At 43.3% G+C, this 24,178-nt stretch overlaps 1 protein-coding gene across 1 annotated transcript in view; it reads left to right on the top strand.

Moving 5' to 3' along the window:
• The first annotated feature begins 815 nt into the window (after positions 1–815).
• LOC114067662 (tubulin-specific chaperone A-like) overlaps positions 816–24,178 on the top strand; it is a 46,129-nt gene continuing 22,766 nt past the window's right edge. Inside the window, exon 1 of the mRNA XM_027903250.1 lies at positions 816–928. Within this exon, the coding sequence (XP_027759051.1) occupies positions 842–928 (87 nt within the window). The 5' untranslated portion in view covers positions 816–841. The remainder of the gene's footprint in view (positions 929–24,178) is intronic.

The following is a 24,178-nucleotide window of genomic DNA, read 5'->3' as shown; positions in this document are numbered from 1 at the left end:
AAAATTGCTATTAATGTAAATTATAGAATTTTTGTCTATAACTCTCAAACTAGTATCAAGGTAAATGCAGAAAATACTCTAGAAAACACAAGACTATGAGGTTACTGTGTTATTTGGGAATTTTACTTTTTGTTATTGTGTATGAAAACTAGTATGGGAAATATTGCATTTAATGGCATGACATGGAGTTGTGATCAGGAAGAAAAACCAAAACAAACCATTTTGGAATCATAGGTTGTGAACATGAAGGAGTTTTTCCTTTTTTTTTTTACACATAATAATTTTTTTTAAAAAATTATGTCCATCATTTATTACCAGAGTCTGTATGGTGATGAGAAAGACTGGAAAATGGTGATCTAGAAGTTGATGGGAAGAGCGTTACCTTTGCAGACATCTTAATATTAAGGTTTTTTTGGCTAGTTATGATGTAACAACTTTTTTTGAGATAAAAAGTTTTCTCTGAACTAGTGTCTATTAGCAGACATCCCAATTTACAAGGTAGTTTCTTATCTGTTTCTATTATGTATTTAAAATTAAGTACTGGTATATAGTTTTTTTAGGATATTCTATATGGATAAACCCACATAAAATCTTTAAAAATATTTTTAATTGAAATTATTTTTATAAGATTATATGTTATAGCTAAATTCAGCATTTCCTAGATGCAGTTTTTTGCATTGGTTAAGAGCCTTTTTTTTATAAAACTGTGTATTATCATATAGGGCTGCAGCTTTCAGGGTTTTTTCTTTTGTTTTGTTTTCAGTTCTGTAACTTTTTACCATATTTGAACTATATTAACACAATCACTTGGTTTAATTGCAGATTGGCAAAAGAAAAAGTTATGTATGAAAAAGAAGCAAAACAGCAAGAAGAAAAGATTGAAAAAATGAAAGCTGAAGCATGTGATGATTATGGAATTAAGAAGCAGGTAAACTATCCTAAACCTTGTTGTATAAAATCCTTTTCCCTAATTTAATCATAGCCATCCTTAAATAAAAAAATCTCCTGTACCTTTTTCCAGACTCCTGTTATATAAGTACTAGAGTAAAATTCCATAAATTATAAAAGTCATAATATGCATTTGTAGAAACTTCCTTTCCTCCAGAATTGTTAAATTTTAAGGAGACTGGCTATGGATTTTTTTAGCACTTGATGTCAGGATGGCTATCACTCACTAACAATGGGTATGGTTTACAGTCATTATTACAATATGATTAATTTTTTCTTGGAAAGTTCCCCATAAAGGATAGTTGTTGCAGACAGTACATGCCCTTTTGGAAGGAGGAGCGTTGAGTTTTCTTGTCACTGAGACAAGGCTTGGATTTGCAAGATTCATTTATATTCTTTACAGAAGTGTGGTATCTATGTGTTTAACTATGGCCTTTATATTCTTTCAGCTAAATATGTTATCTTTTAACTATGTTTTCCCAAGCATTTCCCAAATGTTTTCTCTTAAATCTTCACAGAAACTGAATCTGCAAATTAAAATTGTTTTCACTTTTTTCAATAGGTTGATGACTGTGTTATAAAACCTACTGTTCTTCCATCTTCATTTTCAAACAGTAGAAGAATAGATTAAACAAAACACAATATAAAAATAAATAAAAACAAGCTAGGAGAAAGCCCTTTTAGAACAAACTAAAACAAATAAGTTCATAGTTCACGTGTGCATGTCCTGCTTTGTTTTCATTATGTTATGAGAAAGAAATACAAATGAAGAATTTGTATACAAATAAAGAATTTATTTATATAGAGTTTAGTTGTCTTCTGCCTTACCACTGACTGAGACTATGGTATGTAATATGTAAATATGTGATATCATATTTGTATGATTCCAAATATGCATAAATTCTTGTACCAACTCCTAGTCTAAATTTGATTCTCAATTCTCAATTGGTTGAAACAAAATTATCCATCCATAAGATAAAAGTAAAAATCAAACTAACAATACATAAAATGGTTCGTCTTATATAATCCTACTAATATTTGGTCTCCCAACAAGGCGCTCTCAATGAAAACACAAACAAATCACAAAAAAATAATCACTAAATAAAGAATGCCTGCTTTTTAACACTTACAAATTGGTGTTAAGGAGTTTATTTTTACCGCTTTTCTGCTTTTTTGTATCGAGGGTCTCCTCTGGAGCAGTTAAAGGTGAAGCATTGTTATTCAATTGCCTGTAAGAAACGGGTCAGATAAGGGAGTTAAAAAGGAAGTGTAAGACTACCTTGCCACTGTCAAAGCACAGGAAACACGTGTATGCTAGTATTGTGGTTTTTAGATTTAAGACATTTGATAATGCAGCTGTTAGTAGAGCCAAATTTACTATAACTTCAGAAATTTCGTTTTGTGCTGCAACAAAAATCCAACACTGTGATACACCAGAATTAGGGAATGGAATCTCTGAGTTTCCTTTAGGGTTAAGATTAACAGATTTCCACTTCTCACTTGGAAGCCATAAATTAACCTCAACACTTTGTCAGATAACTCTTGCTTCATTTACTCCAGTGATTTTAACTCTTTGCTGCCCGGGAAGCATACCTAGGCTCTTGGCATTCCACTGTATTAGTACTGACTTGATTTCAGTCTTGCCTGATTTATGGCCAGACTCAGTAGCAGTACACAGCACAATTTTCATAGCAGTTTGCTGACTCTGGCAATCATTTGTGGTTTCAGTTTTATTTAGGGGTTTTAATTGTACTTCCTTATCATTAGATGTCAATGCAAACATTAGATTTTGTTCTTTATCAGAACAATAGACTTGCTCACCATCTCCCAACTCCTCCACTGAACACAAAAGGTCTGAGTCACGAGACTGTATTTCTGAGAATGTTAAGGCTTCTACATCCTGCAATTCTTTCCATAAGATTCTCTTTCTTTTATGTGCATTCCAAAACTCCACCTGAAGCCTTTCAATGCCTTTCAATGCTATCACACCGCAGCAAGCAATGTCTCTGCTTGCCGCCTCTTTTCAAGCCCAGCAGCAAGCAATGCCTCTGCCTTCAGCCTTTTTTAATTTTCCTCATTTAGCTGATAGTACAATTTCACTGAATCTTGTAAAGATAGCATTAATTCATCTTCAGATTTCTGAGGAACCAGTTTATCATTATCCCAATTTTCTCATGCCAACTCCACCCCTGGGTTAGAGGGGCGACCAAAACATTTTCCAAGGAAGGACAACAAAATATTTTCTTTGCACTGGCAACCCAGGACAGCCATTTTCTCCAAGAATTCCCACAGAGGGAATCACAAATTCCCTCAGAGGGAATTCATGGCAAAGTTTCCAAAAGTTAACACAGAAGGAACTACACAAGATTTCCCACAGAGGGAAATGTACTATTGTCAAAGGTATTTTGGGTCAGAGAACATCACACTGCTTGCTGCACCAAAATAATGTTATGATCCATTTATAAAGAGATGCTTCTGCCTGAATTAAGGTGCAAACAAGACCATATGCTGAAGTCAATAGTAAGGATTTTATTTAACAGTAAATGTGAGGTAGAGACATGGAAAGAAATGGGAGAGAGAAGAGAGGGGGGAAGAAAAATAAAGTGAGAGAGATAAATGAGGTAGAAAGATACCACCACCCTGTTGATTCCGTGGTGTCCTACTGGTCCTTTTTCACCCTGGTTTTCTCAGTGGTGGGGTCCCAGAGTAGTTCTTCGGGGGTATCACCTTTATACAGTCCAAGTTCCAGGTATCCATGGAGCATAGGTGCTGTTCCCATAACTTGGGATGGCATGTGTGTAAGCAGTTGATTCCTTTCTCAGTTTGCCACAGTTGGAATTTTTGTCCAGATAAGTTACCCAGATCTGCCTCACCAGGTCAAGACAGCATCTTTTTGTTGTTGCCGTCTGCACTTACCTCAAGTTCCCACAGTCTGCACAGCTCAATTGGTAGAGCTTCTAGCATTAACTAACCATGTGTCCTTCACTTAATATAGACCCAATGTTTGAAGATTCCCTCATTCAATGCTTTCAAGGTGGTTTTTAACAGTCCATTGTACCATTCAACTTGCCCAGAGGTTGGTGCATGATAGGGAATATGATATACCCACTCAATCCCCTGCTGTCTGACCCAGGTCTTTATGAGGCTAGTTTTGAAATGAGTCACGTTGTCTCACTGTAGTGGGTTTCTGTGGCTTGATTTTGGTAGCAGGGGGGGTACAGGGGTGGCTTCTGTTAGAAGTTGCTAGAAACTTCCCCTGTCCTGTGAAGTTAATGCCAGCCGGCTCCAGGATGGACTTCCTGCCACTGGCCAAGGCCAAGCCAATTAGGAGTAATAGTAACGCCTCTGTGATAACATATTTAAGAACAGAAGGTTGTTGCACAGAAGAAATTCTAGCCAAGGAAGAGCAGAGTGAGAACATGGGAACAATAAAGTAAACATCAAGGTCAGTGCAGAAGGAGGGAAAGAAGGTACTCCAGGTGCCGGAGCAGAGGCCCCTGCAACCCGTGGTGAAGACCATGTTGGAGCAGGTTGTCCCCCTGCAGCCCATGGAGGACCATGAGGGTACAGAGACCCACCTGAAGCCCATGGAAAAGCCCATGAGGGAGCAGGTGGATGCATGAAGGAGGTTATGACCCTGTGGGAGGCCTAAGATGGAATAGGGTCCTGCTGGAGACCTGCAGCCCGTGGAGAGGGAAACCCATGCTGGAGCAGGTTTTTCCTGGGTAGGACTTGTGGCCCCTTGTCGGGAACCCTTGCTGGTACAGCTCATTTGTGAAGAGCTGCACCCTGTGGAGAAGTGACCCATGGGACAGCAGTTTCATAAAGAACTGCTGCCCAAGGGATGGACTCATGCTGGAGAGGTCCATTAAGGACTGTCTCCCGTGGGAAGGACCTCACAGGAGCAGGGGAAGGACTCCTGTCTCTGAGCAGCAGCAGAAACAACAACTGACTGTAACCCCCATTCCCTGTCCCCCTGCACTACTGGGGGGAGGAGGGAGAATATGGAAGGAAGGAGGGGTGGGGGAAGGTGCTTTTAAGATCATTTTATTTCTCACTCTTTGGCTCTTATCCTATTAGTAATAAATTTAAGTACTATCCCCACTGAGTCTGTTTTGCCCATGAAGGTAATCAGTAACTAACCTGTCCCAGCTCTTATCTCTACTCGTGAATCCTTAGCTGTTTTTTTTCTCTCTCCTGTGTCCACTTTCAGAGGGAGAGAGTGGCTTTAGTGGGTACCTGGCATCCAGCCAGGGTCAACCTGCTACACACGCTCAATTTTTTCTGGGGTACCATGTTGCCACGGAACTGGCTTTTCAAAGCTCAAGACGGTATTCCAGGCAGTGGCATGAGGCAAAGTGTATGTCTCCAGCCATCCAGTGGTTGCTTCTAACATTATAAGCATGTAGTGCTTGCCTTGGTGGGTTTCCAGGAGTGTAATGTAATCAATCTGCCAGGCCTCCCCATATTTATGTTTTAACCATTGCCCACCATACCACAGAGGTTTAACCCTCTTGACCTACTTAATTGCAGCACATGTTTCACAGTTATGGATAACCTGGGAGATAGTGTCCATGGTTAAGTCCACCCCTCGATCACAAACCCATCTGTATGTTGCATCTCTTCCTTGATGACCTGAGGCATCATGGGCCCACCGAGTCAGAAATAATTCACCCTTATGTTTCCAGTCCAAATCCACCTGAGACAAATTAATCTTGTGTCCCAGTTTAAATGAGACATGGGTCTTTTACTGAGGATGAGTTATGAGAAAAAGACCCAAACTCCTCCCTCTAAGCAATTATAAATCCGAAATTAAGAGGCTTCGATTGAGGGAAAACAAATTATGGAAAAGGAAAAAAATAACAACCCTTTATTAATAGGTTTGTGTGTATTAGCAGAAACAACAAAAAGAAACAAGTAAAACAACCAAATACTCCTATACCCACAAATAATCCCCTTCAAAAAACAAACCGATAAACAGGCAAAAGGGAAAAAGTAAACAGTTCTGTTTGCGCCCTTTGGTGCAATTCCAACCACAGTCAACAGGGGGTGCTGTTGGGTCACTGGAGATGCAGATCTTGTAATGTCCTGTGCCAGTCACCAGGTGGCGCTGTTGGATCACTGGAGATGCAGAGATCTGTAATGTCCTGTGTCAGTCACCAGGGTATGCCAAGAAACCAAAAAAAACTGGGCCCCCCTTCCCTTCTCACACACTGGGAAAGGAGAGAGGGAGAGGTGGAAAAGGAAACAGCAACAAACAGAAAGTTCTCCCAATGAAAAAATGAGACCCATGCTCTTCAACTGGTCAGAATTCGTGCAACACAGTCCTCTCTCTCCTCCGATGTGCACAAGGACCGCCACCAGGGAAAGAAAACAAATGGGAACGGGAATAAAGGGAAAAACCCCCAGGGAAAAAAAACAACAGAAGAATCCAGGCAGGACCCCCAGCTAGCAAATGGCCAAGGTCAGAGAGCAGCACCAAGCTTCCCCTCCGACCTTGTTACAGCCACCGCCAGCCCCCCCCAAAACTCCTCCCCCCATTTCCCAGGAGATGAGAGAAAAAAATAAAGTGCAGCTCCTTATCTGCCTCGTTTCCTAGGAGACTAAGTTCTGGCAATTAACAAGGGAGCTAGTTCATTTGTGTCTGTTAAATGCTCATCTGATAGCTCTGCAGCAGTGGGCTGGGGGGAAGGGAAAAAATTCCTTGCCTGGTTTCCAAGAACTAGCTAAACCATGACATCTTGGCAGCTCGATCCACCGGTCCATTGTTGCAATGTTCTTCAGTAGCCCGATTCAGGTACGTGAGCATCTACATGACGGACTTTCACAGGCAACTTCTCTACCTGAACAGGGATGTCTTGCCACAGTTCAGCAACCCAGATGGGTTTCCCTCTGCACTGCCAATTGATCTTTTTCCATTGGTCTAGCAGTTGGGGTGCCAGGAGGAACTGTGTTTCGTTGTCAGTCAGACAGGGCTGGGCGTACCCCCTTCCTGGGCTAAGACCAGAGGCTAGGGGGTTACCGAGGCCCTGAAGGTCTTCTCTTCCATGAACTGCAAGGGGACACTTACCTACCATGGATCTTCACCACAGAGTCACAAGGGATAATGGTTTTTGAGTCCACCTCTGTTTCCTGTGGGGTCCCTTCCCACAGGAGAACAGTCCTTAATAGTCCATCTCTCGGACAACAGGTCTTCCATTCTCTGCTGTCTCTCAGGGTCACAAATCTCTAGCACCAGCATGGATCCCTCACTCAGATTCCAATTTCTTACCCAAGTCGTTCTGCTCCAGTGTAAGTCTCTCTCCATAGACTACAAGTCTCCAACAGGACTCTGTTTCATTTCAGGTTTTATCATGAAGTCTTGACTTCCTCGTGCATTCACTTACTTCAGTGTAAGCTCTTCTACAAGCTGCATGGGGGTCTCATCACCCCAATAATCTTCCATGAGTGGCAGGGATTTATTTTTCAGTCTTTTCCCTGCTGAAGGGAGAGAGAGAGAGAGGGGGAGAGAGGGGGGAGAAGCAACCCCCCCCCTTCGAACTTCTCTCTTCTGCTGCTACCAACTTTGGTCTTGAAGGTTGTGCTATCTCTCTCTCTGGAATTCCTTTTGCAGTACGTCTTGTCCAGGTTCTTCTTTAAAGTTTTTTTCTCTACTCTCTTACAGGAGAGAAGAGGGCTTCAGTGCAACACTTGCCCAGGGCTGGGGGAGGAGGGAAACCTGACCCCACTTGGGGCTTACCTCTCTCTCCCTACACGGCTCTTAATTTTTATCTGCGCCACCACCTTCTCTTCCATTTTCTTAAATATGTAATTAGCAGAGTCATTACTAAAACTTTTGATTGGCTTTTTCTCCAGAAATCCACCTGGCCAAAACCATCCTCAACCCCAGGGGCTGGTTGGTGGGCAAAACCGCGACAATGTTCACGTACACGCAGATTAAAGGATCTGGGAGCCCAAGAGCAGGAGGAGACACTAAAGCTGCTTTTTAAACTTTAAAAACTTGTTCTCACTCTGGACTCTATGCAATAGGGTCTATCTCTTTATTCCTGATTGCCTCAGTCAGAGACTTAGTTACTTCCCCTAACCTAGGAATCCATGACCAAAAAAATCCCATAACTCCCAAGGGATCCTCATACCTGTTTTTTTGTAATGGGATGTGGGAACTTAATTATTGTCTCTATTCTTTTCAGATCTAACCATTACCATTTTTCCTAAATAAAGTATAACTATTTAACTTTCTTTTGACTCAGCTGAAATTTGGACAGAGATGCACTGTTGTAAAACCCCAAACCTCACTTGGTGAGTTCCTTAAAGGGGCTTAGGTTTTTTATATACCCTGAGGGAGCACAAGGGAAAACCACAAAATTTTTCAGGAGGTTAAACAACAAACTTTTACTGGCAAACTTTGGAAAATAAGGGAACTTGGTAAATTTTAAAGGCAATATTCAATCAAAATAAAGCATTTCACAAAGCATTGACTTAGCAAACTCTAACCCATCCAGGATGTAATGCTCTAGATTTCAAGAGGAAATTAGGAGGAGAGAAGGAGAGAAGAGAGAGAAAAGAAAGATATAGCTACTGCCTTTGGATTCAGCGTGGTCTAGCTGCCATAAAATCCAAGGACAATAGAGACACAACCATGTGCATGCCTTGTGCACCTACTTTTATCTACTCTGGCATCCTGTGCCCCCCACCCCCAGCAGGACTTCTGGTCTGATAGCCACACTCTGGGGCTAGATTGGGGCTCTAGGGGCAGGATGTGGGACATGGTTTCCAGTGTGCCAGCAACTGACAGCTTCACTAGAGTCTCCAAAGGAAGCAGGGTGTGGGGCAGAGCACCATTTCACTTTCACAGAACTTGATCTGTCCTCTCCCTCATACACACCTTAGTTGTTTCGAGCCAGTAATAATTTTTCCCAGTGTCTCACAACGGTGTCCCCTTTTCACTAGGGCCATACATAAATGTATAGTGCCTAATATAAAGGCATTCTCATCACTACTTGCTAATAACAAATCATCTACATACTGTTCAAAACCCAGTTCACACAGTAATTTCATACCCTTTGTGTGAGTCGACACAGGCAGGCAGCTGGAACAACCATAAAACCACACTTGAAATGCAAGGAGTAAATTTATTTCATTACCTTACTAACTGGAGGATCCTGAAGCAACACCAGGGCAGAGACACGCAAGTGGGAACACAGGCACTGTTAGGCTCAGTCCATGTTAATGGACAACAGACCTGCTGTTTGCACCAATTTATCAAGGACCCGCACATGCAGTTTACCATCATGCTTCAATCTTCGCTGTGCTTTTTATGATCTCTGAGCTTTGATCTTCTCTCTCCCAAAACAGGGAGCTCAAGCATGTCTGTGAGAGTGCCTCCAAGTCTGTCACAACACCTATGTTATCCCTACACAGAAATTCTACTTCTCAAAGCAGACAGAGGATAAACAGAGGTAGACATAATATATGGAGTTTCCCGCACTGTTATTCTCCAGGCCTTGACATTCCCAGCTGCAAGGTCACTTGAGCAAATCTACCCTCCTCTTCACCATTCCTCTCAAGATCCATTAAATCAACCCCCAAAATTTGTGAAAAAAAGGGTAGGGGATCTGGCAAACCCTTAGGGAAGACGTGTCCAAGTCAGTTGCTATGTTTTCCAGGTGAAGGCAAACAAAGGTTGACTTTCTTCTTCTAATGGAGTGCTTCAAAATCCCTTGGGCTAAGTATCAGTCTGTCTGCTTCTGGATACTCTTCTTGGTTTCCAGGGGAATAGAGTCCTGTCTCATGGCAGTTGACACTCCTCCCTTTGTTTTAATACATACAGGTTGTGCTGAGACCAACAGTCTCACATCTGTACTGATCCCTACCACACTGGCATATGTTTCTTAAAATACTTCCTGATGTTAGGGGCTGCCTTATCTACAAAGACATTAACTGCAAGTATGTCAATAAAGTTTTGTGATGGCCATTGTCCTGCTGAACTAGCAGACCAGGTTATAGCTGGCTGTATTGGGTCTGGTTGAGATGGAGTTCATTTCCCCATAGCAGCCCTCACAGTGCTGTGCTTTACATTGGTAGCTAGAAAGGTGTTGACAACACACCAGTGTTTTGGCTGCTGCTGAGCACAGCATCAGCACTGTAACATTCCTTCCTCAGTTGAAGGCAAGATTCTGGGAGGGGACACAAGTAGGTCAACTGACCCAAACTAACCAAAGGGATATTCCATATCATATGATGTCAGTTCAGATATAAAAGTTAAGGAAATGAGAAGGTAGGGGAGGTATTTGTTGTTTCCAATGGTTGCCTGCTAAGAAACCATTACGTGTGCTGAAGCCCTGCTTCCTGAGACATAACTGACCATTGTTCACTGATGGGAAGTAGAGAATAAACCTTGTTATTTTCTGCTTTGCTTTTTGAACTTCCAAGCTTCCACTTTTGCTTTAGCAAACTACTTTATCTCAACCCAAGAGTCATTTTCCATCTTATTCTCTCTCCCCTGTCCAACTAGGAAGAAGAGTGATAGAGTGGCTATGTGTGCACCTTGCATCCAATCAAGGTCAACCCACTACACTGACCAATCCTCCTGGCACAACATTATTGCATGGTCTTTGCAAAATTCTGCTATACTGAACAATTTCTCCAAATTTTGCACAATCTCAGCCAGGTGCCCCCCCTTATCTATGCCAGGTTTATTTCCCATCATTCCAAACACTAAGAGGGACTTGAAATCCCTTTTTATGTCCTATGAAAGGGACTTGAACCTCCTTTCTGTGTGCACCGAAGGACTCTACCACTCCCTGCACAGTACAAGGGACTACACACCCCCTGTGTGGTGTGAGGGACAAAAGTCTTTCGCCACGCAGGTCTCCAAAACCCTTCCGCATCATAGGAGAGATTCAAGCCCCGCCCCCTCCCCTTGCACTTTGTGCAGGACTCCACATCTCATCTTTCGACCCCCAAGGAAGTCCAGCAGGAGACAGTGATGCCCTGTCCCTCCTGCCGTCAGGCAAATGGAGCAAACCAAGGGGATGGGGGGCAATGGAAACAGGTCCCTGTTTGGGGAAGTAAAAGAACATCCTCTCGACCCCCATCACCTCCCTGGGTACCCTTGAAGAACAGGTTTGAGGTCCTAGACTCAGAAAGTCAAGTAGAGGTCAGGCAAGAGGAAGATCTGTCTGCAGGTTGCACCCTATCTACCAGATGGGTTACAACTACAGCTATAAAAAAGAAAAGAAGGGTAGCTGTAGTAGGTGACTCCCTTTTGAGGGGAACTGAGGGCCCTATATGTTGACCAGACCCATCCCACAGGGAGGTTTGCTGCCTTCCCAGAGCCAGGGTGAGGGACATTGGTAGGAGACTTCCTGAGCTAATTTGGACCTCAGATTACTATCCACTGTTGGTAATCCAGGCTGACAGTGATGATATTAATAAAAGAAGTGCCAGGGCAATCAAAAAGGATTTCAAGGCACTGGGTAGATCAGTTCATGGGACAGGCGCACAGGTGGTATTTGCCTCAGTTCCTGTACTTGCTGGAATGAATGAGGAGATGAATGAGAAGAGTAGGAAAGCCTACCTTATCAATAGGTGGCTAAAGGATTGGTGCCACCGTCAAAATTTTGGGATTTTTGACCATGGGGCAAACTCCATAGTACCCAATCTTCTTAAATCAGATGGGCTTTATGTATCGAGGAAGGGCAAAAAGACTGTAATCCATAAGTTAGCGGGGCTCATCAGGAGGGTTTTAAATTATGTTTGAAGGGGTAAGGGATTGAATCCAGGCTCTCCAAAGAGAAACCCAGGGATGAAAAGCCTGAGTTAAGAGTAAAATCAACAGCCCAGTTGAAGTGCATGTACACTAATGCATGCAGCATGGGCAACAAAAAGGAGGAGCTGGAAGCTATCATACAGCAGGAAAACTATGACGTAGTTGCCATCACAGAAACGTAGTGGGATGACTCATGACTGGAGTGCTGCCATGGATGACTACAAGCTCTTCAGAAAGGATACACAGGGTAGGAGAGGTGGAGGGGTGGCTCTGTATGTTAGAGAGTCTCTTGAATCTGTAGAACTTGAGGTCGCCAATGATAAGGTTGAGTGTTTGTGGACCAGAATCAGGGGGAAGGCCAACAAGGCTGACATCCTAATGGGAGTCTGTTATAGACCACCCAACCAGGAAGATGAAGGGGATGAATTATTCTACAAGCAGTTGGCAGATGCCTCAAAATCGCCAGCCCTTGTTCTTGTGGGAGACATCAACCTGCCGGCTATCTGCCGGGCGCTCAACACGGCAGGGAAGAGGCAGTCTAAGAGATTCCTGGAGTGTATAGAGGATAATTTCCTGCTCCAGCTGGTAAATGAACCTACCAGGGGTGGGGCCCCACTAGACCTGTTGTTTACAAACAGAGAGGGGCTGGTGGGAGATGTAGTGGTCGGAGGCTGCCTGGGGCACAGTGACCATGAAATAATAGAGTTTGCAATACTCAGGGATGCAAGGAAGGCCACCAATAAAACCTCCACACTGGACTTCCAGAGGGCAGATTTTGGCCTGTTCAGGAGACTGGTACAGAGCATACCCAGGGAAAAAACCCTTGAAAACAAGGGGATACAGGAGGGATGGACGTATTTCAAGAAGGAAGTCTTGAGTGCACAGGAACAAGTTGTACCAGTGTGCCAAAAGGCAAGTCAGCAGGGTAGACTACCACCTTGGTTGAACGGGGAGATTTTGAAGGAAATTAGGGATAAAAAGAAAGCTTACCGACTGTGGAAAATAGGGTTGGCTACTCAGGATGAGTTTAGGAATATAACTAGGTCATGCAAAAAGAAAATTAGAGAGACAAAAGTGCAATTTGAAGTCAATTTGGCTACTTCTGTAAAGGATAACAAAAAGTGCTTCTATAAATACATTAATAAGAAAAGGAGAGGCAAGGAAAACCTCCATTCTTTGTTGGACTTGGGGGGAACATAGTTAACAGGGATGAGGAGAAGGCTGAGGTACTTAACACCTACTTTGCCTCAGTATTCACCAGTAGGACAGGTGGCCCTCGGGACAACTGTCCTCTGGAGCTGGTAGACAGGGACAGGAAACCGAATAGCCCTCCTGTATTCCAGGAGGAAATAATGACTTACTGAACCATCTGGATCCACACAAGTCCATGGGATCAGAGGGGATCCATCCTAGGGTAATGAGGGAGCTGGCAGAAGAGTTTGCCAAGCTGCTCTCCATCATTTACCAACAGTCCTGGCTCACAGGGGAGGTCCCAGATGATTGGAAGTTGGTAAATGTCATGTCGATCTACAAAAAGGGTTGCAAGGAGGACCCAGGAAACTATAGACCTGTCAGCCTGACCTCAGTGCCTAGCAAGATTATGGAGCAGATCATCCTGAGTGCAATCACACGGCACCTACAGGATTGACAAAGGATCAGACCCAACCAGGACGGATTTAGGAGGGACAGGTCCTGTTTGACTAACCTGATCTCCTTTTATGACCAGATGACCCCCCTGGTGGATAAGGGGAAGGTTGTGGATGTAGTCTATCTGGACTTCAGCAAAACCTTTGACACTGTCTCCCATAACATACTCCTGGAAAAGCTGGCAACCCACGGCTTGGACAGGTACACTCTGCTGGGTTAAGAGCTGGCTGGCTGGTGGGGCCCAGAGAGTGCTGGTGAACAGGGCTGCATCCAGCTGGCATCCGGTCACTAGTTGTGTCCCCCAGGGGTCAGTGCTGGGTCCAGTCCTGTTTAACATATTTATCGATGATTTAGATGAGGAGATTGAGTCCGTCATTAGCAAATTTGCAGATGACACCAAGTTGGGAGGGAGTGTCGACCTGCCGGAAGGCAGGAGGGCTCTGCAGAGGGATCTGGATAGACTGGAGAGATGGGCTGATTCCAATGGGACGAAGTTCATCAAGGCCAAGTGCCGGGTCCTGCACTTTGGCCACAACAACCCCATGCAGCGCTACAGACTGGGCACAGAGTGGTTGGAGAGCAGTCAGGCAGAAAGGGACCTGGGGGTGCTGATCGACAGGAGGCTGAACATGAGCCAGCAGTGTGCCCAGGTGGCCAAGAGGGCCAATGGCATCCTGGCCTGCATCAAGAACAGTGTGGCCAACAGGACCAGGGAAGTGATCCTTTCTCTGTACTCAGCGCTGGTAAGGCCATACCTGGAGTATTGTGTTCAGCTCTGGGCCCCTCAGTTCAGGAAAGACATTGAGGTGCTGGAACAGGTCCAGAGAAGAGCAAACAGGCCGGTGAAGGGACTTGAGCACAAGTCCTATGAGGAGAGGCTGAGGGAACTAGGGTAGTTTAGTCTGGAAAAGAGGAGGCTCAGGGGTGACCTCATCACTCTACAACTACCTGAAAGGAGATTGTATCCAGGTAGGGGTCAGTCTCTTCTCCCAGGCAATCAGCAGTAGGACAAGAGGGCACAGACTTAAGCTCTGTCAGGGGAGGTTTGGGTTGGATATTAGAAAGAAGTTCTATAGAGTGATCAGGCATTGGAATGGCCTGCCCAGAGAGGTGGTGGATTCACCATCCCTGGAGGTTTTTAAGATGAGACTGGATGTGGCACTGAGTGCCATGATCTAGTAATCACAGTGGGGTTGGATCAAGGGTTGGACTTGATGATCTCGAAGGTCTCTTCCAACCCAGTTAATTCTATGATTCTATGATTCTATGTTGCAGCGCGGGAAGTCAGGGATGCTCAATATGAGCATCAAGCAAGCTTCGTTTATTGATTATACATCACCACATATATAGGATGCATAATAAGGTCATTAATATTCTGTAACCTAGCTCTACGATTGGTAACAGCCTTAAGAGTCAGATCCACCCTCAATCCTTGTTTATGGAAATACTCAGTTCCTTCTTTTCCCATGATTTTACATTGTCTTCACACAGTTGCACTGTATACTAACACTATTCTTAGCTCTATTATCTATACTTACCACTAGTTTTCACATATGATTGGGTGAGTGCCCCTGGTGGTGCAGTGGCTAAACCGCAGTGCTGTCAACGCTGAGATCCGGGTTCGATTCCCGGTTAGGGCACTCCCCGGGCAGATGGAGCTCGTTAGCCCTGTAAGGCAATCCATCTACGTCCTGAGGACCTTGCTGCCACCATCCAAGCGTGCTTGGCCCCGGCAGATGAACCTTCGGATTAAAGGGTGGACTCAGTTCCGCCCACACTGTGTGTCACCTAAAAAATCCAATGCGCGGGCTGGAAGGTGTAAAGACCTTCTCCGGTTCTTCGTTCATGAAGACTGGCCATTATTACATATGATTGGATGTTCACCTCTTATTTACATTCTTTTCCATGCTGCCAGACTGCGGTCTTGCTGTATTCTCCAACAATTCTATTATGTATGTGTGCCTTACGGTGATCAGGCTGCACAGTCATTCTAGACCCGTTACCAATAATTTCCACAAATCTTTACAAAATGCCACACCAATGGAGAGACTCAAATCTGCCCTTATTTATACAGAATCGGCTCAGGGAATTTTTAACACCAGCCTTTTGGCTTCTTCCAGTTCCAAAGATCCCAGGTGAACTCACCCAGTGCCAGCAGTTGGATGTTTGGAAAAGGGAGGTTGTGGGGAACTGGCTACGTGACAAAGCACGTAGACCCACAAGATCTTGTTATTGCATAGAGGTTATCGCCAAGGTCAGCGTGACCTTGCTTGCACAGTAATCACACCAGTTGTGTTCTAACTCTGCCAAGTTCATGCTCGCTCAGTTCTTGTGGGTCTACGTGCTTTGTCACGTAGCCAGCTCTGCACAGGAGGTTCCAAAGGGTTCCATCTGGATTGCCAAACTGTTAAGGAAACTTCACAGTCTGACCATTCACAAGACTCTCTGGCAGTCACACTCCCAATGCCAGAAATGTTAACTGCTGGGACTGAAGTCCCTTCACAGTGGGCAGCTCCAGTGAACCATTAAGTGCCTTGCTTGGCTCCCTACACACCTCACTCACATGCAGTCAGACCAGGTTTCCTTACAGATTCAACCCCAGGTTTCCCATAGTGGAGTGTCAAATGTCTAGTTCCATTAAAGAATTTATTCACAGCACAGTAACATAGAAACAGCTTGAGCTGGTGTCTCTAAGGAGGGACCCCCAACAAAGGAACCCCTGGACTTTTATACCCTCACAGTCTACTCGCTTGCAAGTCTCGCTCTTCCTCCTGAGTCCTCCGCTCCGACTGTGTCTTTCAGCATCCATCCACCCTGGCTGGTGCCACTATTCTTCATGCCCTTTGATAACCAAAGGGTTGGCAGTTCACAGCCTCTTGCCTCAAGGTCCTGCCACCCAGAACTCAATCTGCATCTCAATCTGCAGCTTGCAAACTGAACTACCTGCACCACATGTATTCCTTTAAGAAGAACTATGCATAAACTGTAGGTTGCAATGAATGATGTGGCTAGGAGTGCTAGGAGTAGTGCTCAGGTGTTTAGGTGTGATGTGTTCAGGTAGTCAATGATGAGGTCTTTTGAGTAGAATCCTGCTAATAAGCAGGTTCCTATGAGGGTCAGGTTGCTAATGGTTAGTCAGGAGGTGGTTGTAAGTAATTTTTGTAAGTCTCCTATCTTTCGAATGCCTTATTCTCCATTGAGGCTGTGGATAATTGATCCTGAGTAGAGGAATAATATTGCTTTAAAGAAGGCATGGGTTGAGACTTGGAGGAAGGCTAGTTGTGGCAGGTTTAGTCCGATTGTAACTATTATCAGTTCTATTTGATGTGGAGAAGGCAATAATTTTTTTATATCATTTTATGTTAGGGCACATGTGGCAGTGAATGATGTGGAGAGAGTTGCCAGGCATAAGCAGAGGGTGAGAGTGGTTTGGTTGTTGGTGAATATAGGGTGGGTCTGAATAAGTAGGAAAATTCCAGCCACTACTATGGTACTGGAGTGGAGTAGTGCTGATACTGGGGTTGGACCCTCTATGGAGGTTGATAGTCATGGGTGGATGCCAAATTGGGCTGATTTTCCTGTGCATAGTTGGGAGAGTGTTGGGATTTGAGTGGAAAAAGAGGTTTATTATAATTCTCAGGTATTTGTAGTTCAGGCTAGTCGTGCTATGCAAAGGATGAGTCCGATATCTGCAATCCAGTTGTAAGGTATGGCTTGGAATGCAGTTGTGTTGGCCTCTGCTCAACCCTCTCACCAGCCAATCAGTAGGAATTACATGATTCCAACGCCTTCTCAGACAATAAATAGCAGGAATATGTTATTGGTGATGGTTAGTGTTATTAAGGTGACCAGGAATGTTAGGAGATAGAAGAAGAATTTTGTAATATATGGTACGATCTATGTATCATGTTGCGAATTGAAGGCAGCGACCAGCTAAGGTAGTCGGCAGCTGTTGCACTATCCAGAAAGACTAATTTAATGAGGAGAAGATTCAATATCTGAGAAACAAAAAGGGCAGTTTGTTCACACTGCTGGTATACTCTGACAAAGAACGTAACTTGAAGACTCCGTATATTACCATTATCCTGGGTGCACGTTGCATTACTTGCTGTGTCTCAACTAATGTATTTCAGTTGAATCCAATCCAGGTGAGATCTACTTGCTTTAGGTAGTATATCCCAGGGAAAGAATAGCTAGCATTATGGGACAGGTAAGCTCTTCCTTTCCCATCACTTACAGTTTATTTAAGAAAAAAAAAAAGAACCCCCCCCACACCAACCAAGAAAAACCAAATGAAAACAACAAACAACCCCCCCCCCCAACCCCACTCACAACAAAAAAACTCAAACAAAAAAAACAACTCCATCTGTTTGTCTAAAAAGGGCAGGTGAGAAGTTTAGGATTTAGGGGAAAGTTTATAACAATTTATTGGCAGAAAAAAAAATAATAAATTAAGAACAATATTTAGGGGAAGAATACTATGAAAGAAAATATTTTCATAAATTTTCTATCTTCAACCACAAGAATTTTACAAAAAAGGATTATTAAGTATTTTATATTATTAAATTAAAAACAATTTTAATAAAACTGAACTATTTTATACAAAACAGGTTTGTACAAGTTAGAAAAAAGTATTAAAAGCATAAATTTTGTATATAGTTTCTGTAGAGTGTCATGAAGACCCCTGACTGATAGCCAGCAAATAATGCAATTGTACCTCTATGTGGATTTTTTTGTAATGAAACCTTAGTTTCTGGACAGCTGTCATAGTTCTTGATATATGATGTTACACAAAGCTTCATGATACTTTATCTGTAATAGAAACTGTAGTTACGCATGAATGCAGATTAACGGTAGGAACCAGTAGTTTTCTGTATTTCTGTGTTACCTAAATGGTTGTGGGGAAAAAAAGACTCCAAGCCAAATTAGATAGGAGAGGAGATAAGGATACAAAAGCTTTAATGAGTCCCCAGGTTTTCCAGAATACCCCCAACGCGCACTCTGGAATACAGATGTTCACAGTTTTTATAATGATTTTCACCCAGTCCCCATCTGGCCACCACCCAGGTTCTGCCCCCGCCACGCCTCTTGGGAATTGGGTCTGGGGGCGTTTTGGGACCCCCTCTTCTTCATCTTCATCTTCCTCAGAGTGCGTAATGTTCTTGGAGGCCTTCCAGAGTCCTAGACCTGAAGGTTGTTGAGTCTACGGTTATATCTTCTTCCATAGGGTTAGGATGTTCCCTATAATTCTACCTTGAAAAAGAGACAAAACAGGCTAGTGGAATTTATGGGAATTGATATGGGAATGGGTAACAGGGGTTTGAGCTGGTGTGTTAAAGGGTAGAGGGATAATATGCTGTTACTCTAAAATCTAAATTTACTACATAACTACTTCTAAGATCTCCAAAAATTAAAAAAATCAAAACATCAAAACTCCAAGGTATCACTGTGATTGTTGATTTTTCCCATACATAAATAATATCCTTTCCCATCTCATGCTTTTATCTTAAGGTTTGTGAGAGTGGGAAGAACCTGAGGTATCTATTCCTTATTTCCTCTCAATGGGATTGTTGATCTACTCTGGAGTTTTGGTTACCTGTCAGCATTTTTACTGATAAATTATAATTTTATTTAATAGTTATCTTACATTTCCAAATGGATTTATCATGTAATGTTGTTTTCAGGGGAATTAAAAAAGCAGTGGATTTAACATAGAATTTATTACCTGCATGCCAAGTAGTACATACAGTCTTGCTAATACACAGTTTTTCTCCAAGTATTAGTGAAAACAGCAATATTTCTTTTGCTTTCTTGGATGGGAGGTAGAATATTTCATCAAAACACTAAAAAGAAATACATTTGGAAACAGTTCGTGTTGTTTTGGAAAATTATTGTCAAAGATGAGAATGATCTGCTGAACTTGTTACTGGAGAAGTTATAGCTGAAAGGAACATTGTAATGTTCTGTAACTTTTTCATTTCTAAATGTCTATTTAGCATCAAAGAAATACTCCAGTTAGCTCATGTATTGGGTCTGACTGAAATGAAGTTCATTTCCCCATAGCAGCCCTCACAGTGTTTTGCATTGGTTGCTAGAAAGGTGTTGATAACACACCAGTGTTTTGGCTACTGTTGAGCAATGCTGGCACAGCATCAGTGCTGTCTGTCTCCAGCATTCCCCCCCCCCCCCCCACCCCCAGCAGTAGGCTAGGGGTGGGCAAAGACTTGGGAGGGGACATAGGTCAGCTGACTCAAACTGACCAAAGGGATATTCCATACCATATGACATCTCATCAGCAATAAAAACTAAGAGAAAGGAGGAAGGGGGATATTGTTATTATGACATTTGTCTTCTGGAACAACCACTATGCATATTGAAGCCCTGCTTCCTGGGAAGTGGCTGGACATTGCCTGCTGGTGGGAAGTAGAGAAAATTATTTTTGTTTTCTTTTACTTCCACATGCAACTTTTTTTTTTATTACACTACCTTTATCTTGACTCATGAGTTTTTCCATCTAATTCCACTCCTGTCCATCCCCCTTCACTGAGGACAGGAATGATAGACTGGTTTGGTGGGCACCTCTCCTCCAGCCAAGGTCAGTCCACCACAGTCCAGTTGACTTTTTTACTAGGTTGTTAACTCTTTCCACACCCCACTGTATTGGTTCAAAGTTTTAATCTTCTCACTGATCAAGTACAGTAAGATTAGATGAAACATACAGTTCCACTGAAGTTTAGTTTCTTAGGTAAAGAGGCAGTGGAAATACTAATAAAGGGTCTAATGTTCCCCCTTAAGTATTTGGACAGTATCATTAACAAGCACAATTTGTTTCCTCAAAAAGTAACAACTTGGAATTCTCTGTACTAAATACAGCATAATATTCCCAACATACAGATGATATTAAAATGATTTTAAACTTTGTTTTTATTGCCTAATGTGCTTTCAGAAAGAGAGCAAACGACAAAAAATAATTCGTTTTCCCCTTCTGTTTTCCAGAGTCTGTTTTCCTTTTTATCTAGGCAGGTGTAAATACCTTTTGGATTCCAGACTTTTTACTGAAGATTACACTTGCACAACATTTAGAATAATTTAGTATGGCAACATACTAACCAAGATGGGGCATGATTTGTTTCTTCTGTTGTTGGACTCACCTTTCCCTGTTCTAGGAAGGAAAGCCTTCTGTCTATCTAGGAAACTTCCCATGTCTGTTCTGCTTCCAATTTTAGCACAAATATTTCCCAGGTATTTTACCTCCACAAAACAGATGGGAGGTTCCTCCCAAACCTTCAAACTTGTCCTAAAACATCTAGCAAGTCTACTACCTTTTATCAAAGCATGCATTCAGAATCTATATGCTATCTTAACAAGCAAACAAAAAAAAAACAACAACAAAACCCAACGCTCTAAACGTGTCCCGTGGGTTTAATTTCAGCAGAGAGAAAATTTAGTTATTTGTTCAATCAAGGTTGAGTCATTCTTTTTAGGAAAGTAAGTCTGTCTTTTGTCAGTGTTTTCTTTGTGCTGCTCCCAAAGAAATCTCATCATTCAGATGTTTACCATCTCTTACCATTGCTGTCAGTCCACTTCATTGTTAGGTCATTTCAGAGGTTGGTGCATGATAGGGAATGTGGTATACCCACTAAATGCCATGTTCTTTGGCCTAAATGTCTGTGAGGTTGCTTTGGAAATGAGTTCTATTGTCTGATTCAATTCTTTCTGGAGTACCATGTCACCATAAGACTTGCTTCTCAAGGCCCAGGATAGTGTTTCAGGTGGTGGCATGGGACACAGGATATGTTTTCAGCCATATAGTGGTTGCTTCCACCATCGTAAGCACATAGTGCTTGCCTTGGCAGGTTTGTGGGAATGTGATATAGTCAATATGCCAGGCCTCCCCATACTTATATTTCAGCCATTTTCCTCCATACCAGAGAGGTTTGCCCACTTGACCTGCTTGATTGCAGTGCATGTTTTACAGTTATGGATAACCTGAGAGATAATGTCCATGATTTCGTCCACCCCTTGATCACAAGCCCATCTATATGTTACATCTCTTCCTTGATGGCCTGAGGTGTCATGGGCTCACCAAGTTGTAAATCTAAATACAAGGGAGAAAATGAACTCTATTCCACCTGAAACCAGGACAGTACTGAATGCCTTCTTTGCCTCAGTGTTTAAAAGTAAGACTGGCCTTCAGGAATCCCAGGTCCCTGAGACCAGTGGGAAAGGCTGGAGCAAGGAAGATGTACCCTTGGTGGAAGAGGACCCAATTCGGGAATACTTAAGCAAATTGTAGATGTGTAAGTCCATGAACCCTGATGGGATACTGTAACAGGGTGAGTTCGAAAGGATGTTGATATTGAAAACCAAGACACTGCTGAAAGCTCAACAATAAACCAAATATTTATTACAAAAGTGGTCAAGTAAATGGGAACCCGAGAAACAGGAAAGGAGAGGAGTAAACTAAGGCATGTGGAGGACAAGGAAGTCATCAGGACTAGCCAGCACAGATTCACCAAGGTGAAGTAATGCTTGACCAACTTGATAACCTTCTATGATGAAATGAATGGCTTGGTAAATGAGGGGACTGCAGTAGATATTGTCATATTGTCTACCTAGCCTTTCAGAAGGCTTTCGATGCTGTCTCTTCTAAGATCTTCATAGACAAGCTGTTGAAGTATGGGTTGGATGAGCAACCTCTCTGGGCAATCTGTTCCAGTGTTCAGTCACTTGCACAGTAAAGTTCTTTCTCATATTCAGGTGGAACTTCCTGTGCATCAGTTTCTGCCCATTGCCTCTTGTCCTATTGTTTGGCACCACTGAGAAGAGCCTGGTTCCATCCTCTTGGCATCTCCACTTCAGATACTTGTAGACATTGATGAGGTCCCCTCTCAGTTGTCTCTTCTCAAGGTTGAACAGGTCCAGTTGCCTCAGCCTTCCCTCATAACAGATTATCCAGTCCCTTGATCAGGTTTGTAGCTCTCTGCTGGACCTGCTCCAGGAGCTCCATGTCTCTCTTGTACTGGGCAGCCCAGAACTAGACACAGTACTCCAGATGGGGCCTCACCAAGGCTGAGTAGAGGGGCAGGATCACCTCCCTCAACCTGTTGGCAATGTTCTTCCTAATGCATCCCAGGATTCTGTTGGCCTTCTTGGTCACAAGGGCACAGTGTTGGCTAATGGACAGCTTGTTGTCCACCAGGGCCCCCAGGTCCTTCTCCTCAGAGTTGCTTTCCAGCAGGTCAGCCCCCAGCCTGTACTGGTGATGATGCCCAAAAAAGCAGATAAAAAACTGTTTAGACAGAGTTTTATGTCTAAAGCAGCAAGGTATTTATTGATTGACGGTCGGGCAGCCTGCCAGCTAGTGCTGGGAAAACAGGCTCCGAGTTGGTTAGGTTAGAATGAGTATTTTATACAAATGATTACAACATAACCACATACATCATAACAGGTGGAGTTAGGGGTGGAGATTGAGGCGTGGTCTCTATTTTGAGGAATATTATGGTGGTAGATCCTGCCTTACTTCCTCATGGGGTCTCAAATTCTCTCCTCTTCATCGGGTGACCCTGGTGACCTTTCGTTCTTTCTATTGTTCTGTGTTCTGATCACTGAGGCTTCAAGAAAGCCTTGGCTCTGGGCCTATTTACCTATTGAGATGTCACCTTGGCTCCTCTGGATGAGATTTATGGGTGTTGGGTTCTTTGTTCAGTGTTTGTTGTGGTTCCTTTAAGGTCTGATGCCCAGTAGGGGACAAAGTCTTCCTGTACGAAATGTAGCTTACAGTAAACGAAATATAGCTTTCGGTAAACTATAAGTGGTACAGGGGGGTAGGGGGGCTCTTATGGGTTTACAGTAAAAGTATTTCGATTAACCCTTCCTGCTTCAGTGACTGGGGTTATTCCTCCACAGATGCAGGACCCTGCATTTGCCTTTGTTGAATTTCAGATGGTTCTTCTCTGCCCATCTCCAACTTATTGAGGTCCTTCTGAAGGGCTGCACAGCACTTTGGGTTATTGGCCACTCCTCCCAGCTTTATATCATCAGTGAACTTGTTGAGGAGGCCCTCTATTCCCTCATCCAAGTCACTGATTTACAAGTTAAACAATAGTGGGCCCAGTATAGAACCTTAGGGGACACCACTAGTCACAGGCCTGCAACTATACCCCGTGCGGTTGATTACAACCCTCTGAGATCTGCCATTCATCCAGTACTCAATCCACTTCACTGTCCACTTATCCAACCCACACCTCCTGAGTTTGCCTATGAGGATGCTGTGAAAGACAGTGTCAAAAGCCTTGCTGAAGTTGAGGTAGACAATATCTACTGCTCTCCCTTCTTGGGACCACCAAGTTAGAAATAATTCATCCTTATGTTGCAAATCCAAATTCCCCCAAGCCACTTCAATCATAGCATCCTGATCCACCTGCTGGTTGTTCTGATGTTCTTCAGTGGCCTGACTCTTGAGTACGTGATATACCTTCACAATCAGGTTCTCCACCTGGCAATATCTTGCCACAGTGCAGCAGCCCAGATGGGTTTACTCCTATGCTGCCAGTTATTCTGCTTCCATTGTTACAACCACCCCACAGGACATTTATCGCCATCCATGAATCAGTATAAAGTATTCACCATCTTTCTTGTTCGGCAATGTCTAAAGCCAGTTGGGTGGCTTTCACCTCTGCAAACTAACTTGATTCAATTCACCTTCTCCTTCAGACTCCATACAGCACCTTTCCATCTCCAATGCTTTACTGTCTGTAAAATAAACCGACACAGACCCAGTCACTCATGAGACAAGAAACCAAATCAACT

The sequence above is a fragment of the Empidonax traillii genome, unplaced genomic scaffold (assembly GCF_003031625.1).
Source record: "Empidonax traillii isolate 1590-97213 ecotype Southwest subspecies unplaced genomic scaffold, ASM303162v1 scaffold948:size252505, whole genome shotgun sequence".
Classification (NCBI taxonomy): Eukaryota; Metazoa; Chordata; class Aves; order Passeriformes; family Tyrannidae; genus Empidonax; species Empidonax traillii.
This window is presented reverse-complemented; position numbering and strand designations above follow the sequence as displayed.